This window comes from Dryas octopetala, chromosome 3 (genome assembly GCF_963921425.1).
Source record: "Dryas octopetala chromosome 3, drDryOcto1.1, whole genome shotgun sequence".
NCBI classification, from domain to species: Eukaryota; Viridiplantae; Streptophyta; class Magnoliopsida; order Rosales; family Rosaceae; genus Dryas; species Dryas octopetala.
The window spans coordinates 8,952,959-8,967,914 of NC_141368.1; the positions used below are offsets into that span (position 1 = coordinate 8,952,959).

At 36.8% G+C, this 14,956-nt stretch overlaps 2 protein-coding genes across 2 annotated transcripts; one reads left to right on the forward strand and one right to left on the reverse strand.

Annotated features, from left to right (window-relative positions):
* The first annotated feature begins 1,000 nt into the window (after window positions 1-1,000).
* Window positions 1,001-3,915, forward strand: LOC147290537 (Pentatricopeptide repeat (PPR) superfamily protein). Its single transcript, XM_086237483.1, has one exon. It carries the CDS (start codon window positions 1,007-1,009, stop codon window positions 3,326-3,328), a length of 2,322 nt encoding a protein of 773 aa, XP_086093609.1. The 5' UTR covers window positions 1,001-1,006; the 3' UTR covers window positions 3,329-3,915.
* Window positions 3,916-5,147: 1,232 nt separating this feature from the next.
* WRKY22 (WRKY family transcription factor) lies at window positions 5,148-6,820 on the reverse strand. The gene is made up of 3 exons (XM_086235745.1): window positions 6,231-6,820; window positions 5,987-6,097; window positions 5,148-5,878 (listed from the first exon to the last, which is right to left on the reverse strand). Exons 1-3 carry the CDS (start codon window positions 6,692-6,694, stop codon window positions 5,386-5,388), a joined length of 1,068 nt encoding a protein of 355 aa, XP_086091871.1. The 5' UTR covers window positions 6,695-6,820; the 3' UTR covers window positions 5,148-5,385.
* Between the last annotated feature and the right edge of the window lie 8,136 nt (window positions 6,821-14,956).

Sequence of the window (14,956 nt, forward strand, 5' to 3'; positions counted from 1 at the left end):
AATTAATGAACAATCATGGTTTAATAACTTTAATTATAGTTGTATTATAAAAGTTGTATATATACATATACATTTATGTTTTATTATAGTTGTAAATTTGTAATGTTGTATATAATTTTCAAAGTTTATTATTTATGGTATTACATAGTATAGTTTACACTTTACACTATTACTATTTACTAATATTATAGAATTATATAATAACTTAATAAGCATATTAATAATTTATTAGAATAAATAAACGAAAAACCTATTAAATATGTTATGATTCACAAATTAGACAAATAAACTAGTCAGCTCAGTTGGTTGAGAGTTGAAATTTGTTCTATGAGGTCTCAAGTTCAATTCATAACATAGCCAAAATCCTATATTTTTTTTTATTGAAGATATTAAACGGGCTTTGGGCTTCGGGCCGGGCTTTGGGCGGGCTTTGGGCGGGCCGTGGGCTTCAAGGGGATGGCCCAAGCCCAACCCAAGAAATCTTCGGGCCGGGCCGGGCCGGCCCAAATGTCGGACCAAATCGGGCTTCGGGCCCAATGGGCCGGGCGGGCTTCGGGTGGGCTTCGGGCCTTGGGCTATTTGGTGAGCCCTAGGGAAATTTTATATTTTTGTAAAATGAGTGAGGATAGTTTTGACATGAAAAATTATATTCTCATTTCTTCTTATCTAATTCAGACCCTCTTATGGAATTTAATTCCTTATTTCATGTGTATTTCATAGTTTTTTTTATTCTAATATGTGTAAATAAACAAAGAAATCAAAATGATAATGATTTTCAAATATAACTATATAAGTAAACATAAAAATAAAAATCACTCCCATTATTTTCATTTCGATTACCAATAAATACTAAATTAACATGCCTTAATGCAGTTATTAATTAAAGAACACAAAATAAACAACTTTTTTTTTTATTTTCTGGTCGAGCAAGAAACAAAAAAAAGGTACAAAACCACTTCCTCCCAAGTCCAAACCCCTTTCGTTCAAGACCTCTTCCAAAACAAAAATGAAGAGCCTTTCAGTCTCGACATCAAAGCACTCAAAACCCCTCCTTCACCTTCTTAAACCCCAAGCACCCAAATCCGAATCCGCCATCTTCCTCCTCAGCCGCAACTTCTCCACCGATCCCGACCCCAACCCCAACCACCAACCCCAAGACGAAGACTCCCTAATAACCCAAGTTGTCCAACTCCTCCAACCCAATGAAAACGACTGGAACTTCGATCAACTCCGCCACCTCCTCTTCTCCGACTCCACCTCTCCTCCTTCGCCTCGCTCTCTCTTCCGCATCACTCGCCGGCTCGGCGCTTCCTCCAAAGCCCTCAAGTTTTTCGACTATGTTTCAGACAATGTGGGGGCAACAACCCCACCAGGCTCGCCGGCTTTGCTCTCCTCCACATTCCAGGTCGTTCTCGAGCTCACTAAACGAGAACCCACATCGGTAAACAAGCTTTATAGCTTATATGGGATGGCGAGAGAGCGGAACGTCCCGCTTAATATCAGCTCTGCTGCTCTGCTCGTCCGGTCACTGGGTATGTCTGGTATGGTGGATGAGGCGCTCGTTGTGTTTAGTGAACTGGACCTGGTTTTGAAAAACACCCATCTTCGCAATGTGGTGATTGATGTGTTGTTGAAATCGGGTCGTGTTGATGACGCGCTGAAAGTGCTCGACGAAATGTTTGATCCAAAATCGGAGTTCCGGGTTGAGGACGTGACGGCTGATATTGTATTTGCCTCTTTATTGAAGAGAGAACGGCCGGGAAGGAGGGTTGATGAGGAGGAGATTGCGGGTTTGGTGTTGAAATTTGGTGAGCATGGTGTGTTTCCTAATTGTATGAATCTTACGAAGTTGGTCTTTTCGTTGTGTAGGAAACGGAAGACTAGTTGCGCTTGGGATGTTTTACATGATGTCATGAGGTTGGGTGGTGCTGTAGAAGCTGCTACTTGCAATGCACTTTTGACAGGTTTGGGAAGAGGTAATGATTTCAAGAGGATGAATGAGCTTATGGAAAAGATGAAAGAAATGAACATTCACCCCGATGTTGTAACTTTTGGTATTGTTATTAATCATTTATGCAAGTCTTGGAGGGTGGATCAGGCCTTGGAGATATTGGAAAAGATGAGTGGAGGAGGAGAGAAGAGTGATGGGGTTTCGGTTAAACCTGATGTGATCATTTATAACACTCTGATCGATGGACTTTGTAAAGTGGGGAGGCAAGAAGAAGGACTACGTCTGATGGAAAGGATGAGATTGCAAAATGGCTGTGCACCTAATACTGTTACCTACAATTGTTTGATTGATGGTTTCAACAAAGTTGGGGACATTGAGAGGGGTCGGGAGCTCTTTGATCAAATGAAGGAGGAAGGCATACCACCAAGTGTGATTACTCTTAATACCTTGGTTGATGGTTTGTGCAAGCATGGGAGAATCAACAGTGCATTTGAAATTTTTAATGAAATGCAGAGGGATGGTCTGGAAGGCAATGCTGTTACTTACACAACCTTAATGACTGCCTTTTGTAGTGTAAACAATATTAACATGGCAATGAAATTGTTTGACCAAATGTGGAGAGCTGGATGCTCCACAGATGCAATGGTTTACTACTGCTTGATCTCTGGTTTAAGCCAAGCTGGAAGGATGGACGATGCCAGCTTTGTTGTATCTAAGTTGAAGGAGGCCGGGTTCACCCTGGATCTCATTTGCTACAATGTTTTGATTGATGGGTACTGCAAGAAGAATAAAGTTGAGAGGGTTCATGAAATGATCGAGGAAATGGAGGAGGCTAAAGTAAAGCCTGATACCATTTCATACAACACGTTGATTTGCTATTTCTGCAAAGCTAGGGACCTCATAACCGCTGGTAATGTACTGAGCAAGATGATAGATGAGGGTCTTGTTCCCACTGTTGTCACTTTTGGAACATTGATTCATGGATATTGCTTGAATGGCGACACTGACAAAGCCATGAAAATCTTCAGAGACATGGGTACTAAAATAAAGATTCCTCCCAACACTGTAATATACAATATTTTAATAGATTCTCTGTGCAAGAAGAATGAAGTGGAACTCGCTCTTTCTTTGATAGATGGTATGAAAGATAAGGGGGTGAGACCTAATACCGCGACATACAATGCCATGTTCAAAGGCCTTAGGGAGAACAATTTATTGGAGAAAGCATTTGAATTTATGGATCAAATGGTTGAACACGCTTGTAATCCTGATTATATAACCATGGAGATTCTTGCGGAATGGCTTTCTGCTGTTGGCGAAACAGATAAGTTGAGAAAATTTGTGCAAGGATATGAGGTTGCTGCTTCTACTGCATAGAGTAGTTGCACTCACAGAAGGATGGGATTATTGGATATAGATAGTAGTCAGCATTGTGAGTTTCCTATGCTTGGGAGAAAGCATAATTGGTTCCAATGTAGTTGTATTCTGGGTTCAATCTTGATAGATTCTTACGAGTATGTAGTTGGAGACCCCTCGGTTCACATGGGTTGTGCTCACCTGAGTCTCTGTTACTGCAGCATTTTTCATGTCCTTGCTGGATTCAAGCCATCGTTAGCCAAATAAGGAGGTAATTGCAATGTAATCCATATACATATTGCTAAGTTATGCTCAATTCAGGCTTCTGACAATAAGAGAGGATCGTGCAACAGTGTTCTAAGCTATACTTGAAGGTTAACATTGCAGTGACTGTGTTTATATCTTGTGATCATTGCTAGTATATGAATCCACTTTTGGTGGTTGCATTGCTAGTAATTCTAATAATTTTTTTGTAAAATATACTTTTTAAAATCTCAAGTGAGACTCAGATTCATAACCCCATATGATCATATCCTACCTAATTTTTTACTTTCTATGACTAGTTACCAGTAGCAACATGGTAAAGGAGGCAGATTCCTTTGTGCATATTATCACATCTTTTTGTGTAACATGGGTGTAATTATTGAAAAGCAGCGTTGACACTTGATAGGGAAGTGATTTGGCTGAATCCAAGTCCATGTTGACGTTTGAACACTGATTACAATACAAATCTCAGTAGTTAACTCTTTATCATGCATTCCTGTCCAAACGCAATTGACTAAAGAAGCCATTTCAAATGAGTGGTTGCAACATTTTGGCTTAATGTAGAATTCTACTTTTCAGAGCTCATCTTTAGCCGATTCAAACCATTCAACTCTTTCAATCCCTCCACAACTCATGGCTATTATAGTATTTGGGTCGGATCGTATCAATTTTAATCTGACCTGTTCATTAATCGTGCCATGCTCAAATTAGATCTCAAGAATAAAAAACATGACTCCTACACTCATAATTAAAATATAAAAAAATCTAGATGCTAACAGAACCAAGAGAAAGAATCTTATAATTCTACTAGGATGCATACAAATTAGATCATAGGATGACATTTAATATATAAAATACCAGTTAAATAGTTTTTTTTTTGGACTTAGTTAAATAGGTTTGTCAATAAAAAATTATCATTTAAAGGATTTGTGTTAAGAACTAATACTTGATTTAATTTCATGTTGAAAATGATCACCTTCAAGCCCCAACCTCGCACTCTTATGTCACCAAGTCCCAACTAGCCAATGACATTTATTTGTTATTGATGTTTTTTTGCTCAAGTTGTGGATGATGTTGATAGTTCATTAAGGTAGCTCCAATTGTATATGAACTCCATGGCATTTCGATAGTAATCGAGCCATCAAAAGTTCAAAACTATGCAAGCGGAGCAAAAACCACCAAACTGGCCTTTGGACGAAGCGAACCATGACACAAAGTAAGAAGCCATTTGCATTTAATAAAAAGAGATTTAACTTTAGAGTGGGCACAAGCACAAACCATAGTAGAAATGGTAAATCAAAGATTAAAATGTCACCCAACATAAATTTTCTATTCACAATTTAAAACATAACTGAGAAACAGAGAATCTGAATTTTTTGCAAATTCAACTTTGACTCTTATTTAAATCAAGTATTTAAATTATTATTTATTTAAATTTCATTATCAAATAATATTAACAAATTTTGATTATATGTCTTTTTGTACATGTCTTATATCTAGGATCAATTTAGACAAAAAAAAAAAGATAAATCAACATGGAAAATTTGAATCCAAACAAATTACCACTATTCTTTTTAATAGTATATCACTAGCATTAACTTTACTCAAAGTCTCAAACCAAAAATAAATCAATAAATGGAAAAGATTTAATATACTACTCTATAACTACAAGCCTTTTTGCCCCTACTAACCTCATAATTAAACACTGTTAATCAAGATTCCACCCATAGTTACACCCATAACTCTCTCCCTAAACCCAACAAAAAAAAAATTGTTTCTTTTTTTCGACAAAAGGGCCGACTTTTCTCGGCGAATCAGATACTGCCGGCGGCCGCAGCAGCATTTTTAGCAATCCAAGGTAGCCCAAAGCTCGCCGGAGAGTGATCGGAAAAGTAGTCTCCGGCGAGCCCGTCCAAACCCACAAAGAAATCGTCGCTGACGACGGTATCGCACAGTCCAAAGAACTCTTCTTCCTCGTCGTCCACCATGGGACTCGCCTTGTCCTCCTTGCTTTCCGTGGTTGTACCTTGAGATACAACAAGCAGCTGCTCTTCGTCCACCGATGTCGAGGTCGCCGGAGAGCAGGGCTTGGATGTCGTGGGTTTGGTGGGGTCGCCGGCGGTGACGGCCGGTTGGGGTGAGAAGGACTTTTGGCGCGTGGAGCCGGCGAGCGAGTTCCGGTGAGTTGGTGCCGGGTGGTTGTGCTCGGCCGTGTAGGTGACTATGAACATTTCCGGGTCGGATCTGTTCCGCTCTACTTGTTTTCGGGCCAAACAACCCTTTGAACTGCTACATCTATAATAACCCCTGTGGTTCAAAAACAACACAAACCCATTATATTAAACTCTATGAATTTTAATAAATTTTAATAAATATTTTTTTACATGAATTATGAGAAATTAAATAAAAACCCACCTAGGATATGGGGAGCCCTTGATGGGTTTTTGCCCATATTTACGCCATGCCCATATGTCCGAAGAGAGACTCTCAGCTGGTACTTGGCAAACTTTCTTAAGTTGGTTCTTTCTGAAATGGGGAAGTAAAGCATAAATGACTAAAATTATGGACAAAATAGCAAAATTTACGAGATGGGTATTTCCCAAAATTCAGTCTTTTGATTTTCCCAGTTGTAAACAAAATCGAAGAGAAATGTTTTTACCTTTTTTTGGATCGTGGGGTAGTAGTACTCAATGAACCAGCATGAGATGATTGCTTGGACTGTTGGTGTTTGGGCTGTGCTTGATCTTTTGAAGGAGTGAGAGAAGAGAAAGAGGAGATTGGTGGTGTGATTTGTACTGAGGAGAGAGGATGAGGCTGAGGAGGCTGAGATTTAGGGAAGAAGGGCTTGTAAAGGTCATGCAATTCCTCTATGGCATTTCTTGGTTTAATGGGATCTGGTGGAGGAGAGAAAAGTAGAACTTGGTCTACTACTGCACCCTGTTGAGGAGGACTGCTGCTGCAAAATGAAGAAAAGGAAGGGCTTGAATGAAAATCTGATGGCATGAAACATGTGTTGTTGTTGGTGGTGGTGTTGGTGGTTGATGTGGTGTTGGTGCTTGTGGTGGTGGCGGTGGCGGTGGAGCAGCCTCTGACCACCGCCTGCAGATCCCAATCATCCTCCATATTGAGAGACAAGGTTTGTGAATCTGTACCTTGTGTCTGCTCGCTATCACTGTTTGAAGACGAGAGAGAGAGAGAGAGAGAGACAAAAGAGGGCGCTGACTTTTTATTTGTAGAGACAGAGAGAGAGAGATGATAAGGGTGTAATGAGTAGGGGGAAGGAATTATATAAAACAATGTATATATAGAGAGAGAGAGTGTGGGTTTTCAATTGTTTTTTTTTTTAATTTAAAAAAAGTCCAAAGGGAAAAAAACAAGTGGTTTTCCTCTAGTGAGAGAAAGAGGAGAGAGGTTGGCATCTCTATGCATTGCTTTGCTTTTTTGAGAAAAAAAAATTGAAAATGAAAATGGAAAATGAAAACTGGTTTTCGGTTTTGGGGTTGACTAATGAAAATGTCAAGGGGGTTTTGATCAGAAAAAGTTGCACACGGTGTCTAGGGAGTGGAGCTCGCGAGTTATAGTGTTATGCCGACAAAAAGAGAAAGAGAGAGTGAATTAATATTTTATTAATAAATGGAATGGAAAAGTAGAAGCCAGTTAATTTGGGCGCTCCTGTCAAAACGCTTGATATGCTCTGCCATTGCGAGATTTTAGTGGGTAGGTAAGAATCATGCACACCCTAATTTGCGTCTTGCCTATAATTGATTTATTTTTATAGGGGTTTCAAATTTAATTCAATCTCTTCTTAATTTTATCAATCTAATTTAATTTGATTGATTTCGATAATTTTGACTAAACAATCTAAAGCTTGGACGATTATGTTAGCTAAATTACTCAATCTTATTGCTATTAAGAATTGTGATTGGTTTTTATTTGATGACAATTTTGTATGTTTTTATTTTTTTTATTTTGCCTAAAAACTAAATCATCCAATTTTCATGCAATCCAATTAGCGTTAGTTGGATGCTAATTGTAAGTCAAAATCGATTGGATTTCAAACCTACAAATCAATGAATACCCCTAATGTTTATGCATGTGATACATTCATGGTCAATCTTAAATATCAAGACCAACTCATAGAGGATCCCAAAAGGCCTAAAACAGTTGACACAATATATAATATCACACATACCATGCTTTTAGACTCATTCCACAATATAGTCATATACTCCAAACTACCCATTTTTGAGAACTCCCTTCAAGGATTATCCCTAGTGCCGGCCTTGAAGGGGGGCACCGAGTGCGACCTCCTAAGGCCCACCTTCAAGGGGGCCCACAAATTTTTATATTATGTATATATTAATATATATATTAAAAAAATAATTGTTGGGTTTATTTATAATATCTTTGTTGTAATTAGGCCCTTCTACTTATTGTGTCAGAGCTGTAGTTATCTAATTTCTTTCTTTAGGCTTAGGCCCCCCTTTGTACAAAAAAAAAAAAAAAACTAGGTCATTCTAAGATATAAAGTTTGGATTTTGCAACCTATTTTTCCTTGATTATTAGTTTAAAGCCACCTTTTTATTTCCTTAATTTGTGTTTGGCCAACTTGCTTCATTTTTTCTTTGGCTTCTCATGTAAATCACAAGAGAAGCAAGCCAACATCCTCATCTGCATGGCAGTGGGTCCTTTTCGCCCCTAGGTTTATACCTCTCTTTTTTTTCATCAAAGTACATGTCTTTTTTTCTAGAAAGTTGGATTCAATGAGCAAGTTTGCTTTGAATTGGCAAAGACGAATCTCTGCCTCTCCATATAGTCTTGTGGAAAACTGGTTTTTTTTTTTTTTGTTCTCCACAAGCTCTTTCAATTTGAAAGAAATTAGAGAGGTACCATTAAGGCAAGAAGAATTAATGTTTGAGTGTGTGGTTTTCCCTTTTAATTTTTCTCTTATATTCGTATAAATTATTTTTTTGACGTTCAACCAAAAATTTCCTAATTGATTTCTTGATGTGATTGAAAATTTCATAATTGATTTCTAGTCAATTGTGAATTATTTTGCAAAATATTTTATTAAAGGTCCAATTTAAATTTTGCCCCTGGGCCGGCCCTGATTATCCCCACTATTATATATATATATCTATATTTTATCAAAAATATTGTATTTGTTAACTTATAAAAAATAATGTTAGATTTAATTAAATTTTTGCATGGATAATCTATTTAGAGATTCATAAAAACCAAATGATTTTGATAATTAGTGGAAGCGTATGCCATGGTATCAAGGGCCACTCTCAAATTATAGAGTCCAAGGCTAACCATAAAAATGGGGTCATCGACCCTTTATGTACATTATTTAGGTTTAACATAGTATATAAATATATACGGTATTTATAAAATTATTGGGCCTTAACATTAAGGGGTACAAGGTGGTTGCCTACTTTACCTATCCTCATATGTGGTATTGCTTTACAATGAATGTTAGGTAGCTTTCTCTTTTCTACATTCTCTCTTTTCATGCCCATTACGCAATTTAATTACATGATCAAAATTATTCATTTTCTATATCACCCTTTAAAGATCATCTTTGCAAACAAACACAAAATTGTTTAGCTATTTAATTTTTATCAAATAAATAAACAATTTGGTAATAATTGGATTTGTCGTATATTTATTTGCAGTTATAGACTAAACAATTTTCAATTTAATTAATTTTTTTGTGAAACTAATTTTTAAATAGTAATATAAAAAATGAACAGTTCCAATCACGAGATACATTACAGAATAAATAATAAAAGAGAAAAGGTAGAAGGAAAAAGTAGCTAACATATATTCCTCTATATTACTAACTTTAGGTTTGATACTTTAAGTTTTTAACTAACATGCATGGATACATGCATCAAAATCTCTCCAAGGCAGGCTACGCATACACGTCCCCATTTAGAAATGCTCAAATATAGATATAAATGGTATAGTAACACATTGCTTATCTTTTAAAGTAAATTACATACACTGATTGTATAACAAACTTCACAACTAGACATTGTTGGTTGTCATTTCTCATAAAGCCTTGGTCTCAACCCAAATATACATAAAAGAACATATTTAAATTAAGTAAAAGATTACAACATGCAATTAAACTTTGATAATCAATTTTTCAATATTGTCATCCTTTTTCTAGTGCACACCCATTAATTCCACCCATCCATATTCCATCCCTTTCTCTTAAGTTCTTAACTAGGAAATTTATTGTGCATTGGGCATGTACAAATTCCATTTCTAAAGGAGCAGAGAGAGAGAGAGAGAGAGAGAGAGAGAGAGAGAGAGAGAGAGAGAGAGAGCAGCACTGCAGCATCTGTTCCCTCTTTTGGGTTTTGATGCCTTCTTCTAGACACTCTGTCCCACCTTTTTATTCATCTGGAGCACTTCACTCCAGCACGCGGCGCCAGAATCCTCCACGCACGTGACCGGCAAGTGGGAATGAGTGGTTTTAGCGGTGCTTAATCGTATGGTCTCCACGTGTTGTCCAACCCATAGCGAGTTCACATTTTATCTACTCGAGGAGCGAGTACGATTAGACCCCAGTAATGCTGTCAAAGTCTAAAGCGGTGATCTAACGGCTCAACGAACGGAGAAAAAAGTAAAAAGATCGACGGCTCAGAGAGGGTTCCCACGTAGACCAATCGACGGCACACGGGATTAGATGACTTGGCAAGACAGCTAGCAGATTTTGTGGTCCCCACTAGCCTCGCACAGGCGCTTGCCCTTTTGATTTAATGAGGCGCCGTCTCTGTTTCTTTGAATGGATCGGACGGTCACGATTTGTTTAAAGAGTTTATCAAAGTATGCGGCTATTCGGTGATTTGAGTTCTTCTTAATTAACGGTGTTAGTGAGTTACGTGAGTGCATGTAAAGTTGGTTCCTAGACGTGCGTGACACGAGGCATTGAATTGTAAGCGTGTGGGGTCAAGAAATTATCCAAAAAAACGACTAAATAAAGAAGAAAAACCGTTTCATACTCACATAGTTACATGTATAATTTTTTGGGATTTTTTTTTAAAGTTCAAAACAAAAAAGTCCATGATCGATTGGTTTATTTGCAAAAGCTCGGTGCACTTTAATAAATTGAGCATTCGGCAAAAAAAACACGAAAATAAATATAACGTTGACTTTATTTGTATAAAGTGAACTTATTTATCATTATAACTTTTTAAATGAGTTTATTTATTATTAAAGGTTGTAAAATGAATTTTTAATTAATTTATTTTTTCAACTAGTTATTTATCTATTGAATATTTATTTTCACAATATTAATGTTTAAAGAAGTTTTAAATTTGAATGCCCCCTCTTCCTTAAAAAAAAAATCAACAATTAATGATGCAAATTTAGAGTTAATTACACTTACACCCCATGAGATTTCAAAACTGTTGCATATAACCCCCTAAAAGAGAAAAAAATAAAGAAACAAAAAAGAAAATATTTGTATTGAGGTTGGACCTTATACCTTGAGTAATCTTATTAGGTCATTTCACTCCTTAGTATGCCTTTTTGCATAATTTCTCATCATTTTTCGTCTCACTATAGGGGGTTATATGCAACAGTTTTGAAACCTTAAGGGGTGTATGTGTAATTATTGAAACTCTAAGAAGTGTATGTGAAAAGACGATAAACCTCAGAGGATATAAGTGTAATTAACTTTACAAATTTACAGTATGAAAATATAAGTATTGTCGAGACATATCTATGAAAATAAAAATAGTATCACGGCCAAAAGAAAAAAGAAACTAAAATAGTAATAATAACAGGTAAGAAAAAAGAACATGCAATACAAATACAAATAAAGAGACATAGAGTTGGTTGATGGGCAAATAAGATCTATATATATTGTTTGATGTTGAGCGTGTCATTTTGAGTCCACACAGTTGTTTACTTTAAGGGTCTCTCTTTATCAAATTATTAAGCAATTTAAATGAGATAAAGGGTTTGGCCTAAAAAAAAAAAAAAGAGAGATAAAGGGTGAGCGTGAATGCAGCCCCAACTTTTACGGTTATGTGGCAGCTGACTTAGCAATTACGTCATCGAATTATTCAAGCAGAACCAGATTTTGGCTTGGTCACCATCCCATCCCAATTTAATTTTCAATTCATTTAATAACAATTTGATTGTTTGACTTGACAATTTTGTATTGCTCCCCATCAGCTAGTTATGGGGAAGACCCGAAAGAGGTATAAAATACATTATCTTATTTTGTTCTTTTGGTGTAGACAAATAGACTGATAGTTAGATATATCATATTATCATATATGCATGTACCCACATCCAAACCGACAACGACAAATATTTATAAAATACAATAAAATGTAAAGTTGTTAAACTAGTTGTGTTAGTTTAGTGATATTTTGTTTTCGAATGTTAGGGATGTCTCAAATTTGAATGCCCCTCCATATAAAAAAACTGTAATGTTCTCTTCATACATATGTATAAAGACTTTCATTACCAAAAAGAAATGTAATTTATGAAAAGCTAAACTTCACTAAAGATCTTTAGCCTATCTTTGAAAAATAAATCATAAAAGGTTGAATGTGTGAAACGTGAATGATCCCCTAAAACGTTGATTGAAGTGAAACTTATTATAAGATCAATTATACATAAGGATTCTTTTGCATGCCATACAATTTAGCAAGATAAGATACCAAATTTAGATTATTGATTAAGTTGCTAGACGTACTATTTTACTAAGAGAATATTCTTAAGGCTTATATATATCGATCAACGTCAACGGTTATTAGTTTCGTACTAGTAACCAATTGGTACGTGCTAGATCTAGTATTAGTATATTTCTCATATCTTAGTTGACAAAGTCTTTCAATTTTGTACACGAAAGGTGAAATCAAAATCTTCTTTCCTTTTGACAATGTACATGATTTGATTGAGGTTAAGCCATTGATTGAATTTAAATGAAACCCTTTTCCTTCTCAATCTTACTCATACCAAACCTGGTTCCCCTCCTTCCTGTCAACGACACTATCTTTTCAGTTGAGAAAACAAAGGGGGGTTATTGATGATGATGGTTCATATTGAAGGAAGGGAAGCACTTTGTAGACTTGGACCACCAGCACAACTTCATCATGACACAAACCTGCCGTCACACTCTTTTTCTTTGCTCTCAACACTAGGTAACGTATTGGCATTGATAGAGAGCTGTGAAGCACTTTGAATGAGAGAGATTTATCTTTTGGTGGTTTGGGTTTGGCTGCTAGAGATATATTTTGATTTTACATGTACCCACTACTCACTAGCTAGCTTAGCCCAGGCATCCTAGTTAGACTGATTTTTTAAGACTTCGGACAATTTTAGTTCAATCTCCATTTGGGTGGTCAATGGTCAAGCATAAACGCCCTCTTTACACTGCCTGTTTGTTTCTATCCATTTAGGAGTTGGATTAAAAGGGATGTTGATATGAGATTTTCAGTTGCTATGACTAGGCTTATGGGTCAATCAATATATGAAGACTTGAAAAAGGTAAGGTATGGCAAATAAAAATTCCAACCCCACAACCACAAGCTTGTTGATGATCGTGGGATTTTCAATATCTTGGCACCTGTTCTTTGGTGCTTTTCTCTAGGCCCATCCTAAGAGGGGTTTATAATGGGTTTGGCACAAGGACATGTATGTGATGGATGGCTTTGCTATCAAAAACGAAGATGGTAGTCCATTAGGAGCCACCCCCACTAAACTTTCTACATCAATCACTCTTTCTACCCAATCCTATTTTGAGAGAGAGAGAGAGAGAGAGAGAGAGAGAGAGAGAGAGAGAGAGAGAGAGAGAGAGAGAGAGAGAGAGAGAGAGGTAGGTGGGTGGGTGCCTATAGCAAGCAAATAATATAGGGGAGGCAGCCCACCACAAAGGGCATGGCTATGTATCTCCATCACTAGCTATATACTTTTTCTTTTCATTGCTACATGTAATTCATGGACTTGGAATAAAACATCCACTTGAGTTTTGGACCTTCCTTTCTGTGTCATGATTGTCATCTTTACTTATTAGAGACAATAGTAGAGTCCTATTATAAGTGACATAGGTTGCAAGTGAAACTCAATTCATAGTTAACCGTATGGTCTTTTGAGATGAAGCATTTTCAACCTTTGAAAATAGAATTAAAAACTATTCTAGTCAAACAAGTCCTGAAAGAGGTTGATGTTGATTCATTCACCTATTGTTCAACTTCGAAATTATGAAAGGGATTCATAACAAGAATTTAACTCTTGTCCTGTATAAATTAAAAAAAAAAAAACTCTGAATTTTTTGTTTTGTTTTTTGCTTACCTCTAAACTCTGAAAATCAATGAAAAAATTGAGATATTGAAATGAAGTACAATTTGAACTGAAACTAAGAAATAACAATATATTCACCTGTAACATAAGTTTCTTAGTTCAAAACTATAATCCTTAAATGTCTCCATTTATCTCCTAAAAATATTATTTACAAAGGAGAAATACCAGCAAATCATATCCTCAAATGAATAAGTGAAATTTGCAACCTTAGCAAATAAATTAAAGCTCTAAAAGACTACAAATATTTCATGTTCTCCTCTTACTTACACCTTCAGTTATATGTCCAAAGATGAGCTTTTTAGCTAAATCGTTAATTCAATTTGAGCTGACTCCCAGAATTGTGTTGGTGCTCTCCAAATGAATTCAACTTGATATGTCAGTTTCTTCAGATCAAGAACAGCTTGATGTCAAATAGAATTTGGGAGGTCATATCTAGTTAGTAGGGCGAAAGTAGAGGTGTCAAACGGGTCGGGCCGGCCCGAGCACGACACGGCACGATTTAAATAGGCACGGCACGGCACGGCACGATTAAATGGGCCGGGCTGGGCCGAAGTTTTTAGCCCATCGGGCACGGCACGGCACGAGCATGACACGGGCCAAGCACGGCACGAGCACGGGCATGAAATGGGCCCGAATTAGGCACGACTATTTTAACATTGTTTTTTCTATTTTTAAAGAACTTTTCACAAAAATATTCAATTTTCATGAAAAATAATGTTAATATTTAATTATAAATAAGAAAAAATATCATAAGATTAGTTTTATCACCATAAAAAATAAAAATAAAAATAGGTCCGTGGGCCGGCCCGTTTAAGGCACGGCACGAGCACGAATGGCCCGCGGGCCATGGGCCGTGCTGGGCTTAGATCTTAACTATATGGGCCGGCCCGAGCACGGCACGAAAGCACGATGGACTCAACTTAAACGGGTCGGGCCGGGCCGGGCCGGGCCGGCCCGTTTGACACCTCTAGGCGAAAGACAGAATTTTATGTTTGGAGAGGTTGAAACATAACTATTCAGTTTTCACCAACATTCCAAAATACTTTACAAATA

Coding starts and splice junctions, on each gene's coding strand:
- LOC147290537 (XM_086237483.1), top strand. CDS start 1,007: ATGAAGAGCCTTTCAGTCTCGACATCAAAGCACTCAAAACCCCTCCTT.
- WRKY22 (XM_086235745.1), bottom strand. CDS start 6,694: ATGGAGGATGATTGGGATCTGCAGGCGGTGGTCAGAGGCTGCTCCACC. Junction 6,098..6,230: donor ACCCCACGATCCAAAAAAAG/GTAAAAACATTT, acceptor TCCCCATTTCAG/AAAGAACCAACTTAAGAAAG. Junction 5,879..5,986: donor AAGGGCTCCCCATATCCTAG/GTGGGTTTTTAT, acceptor TTTGAACCACAG/GGGTTATTATAGATGTAGCA.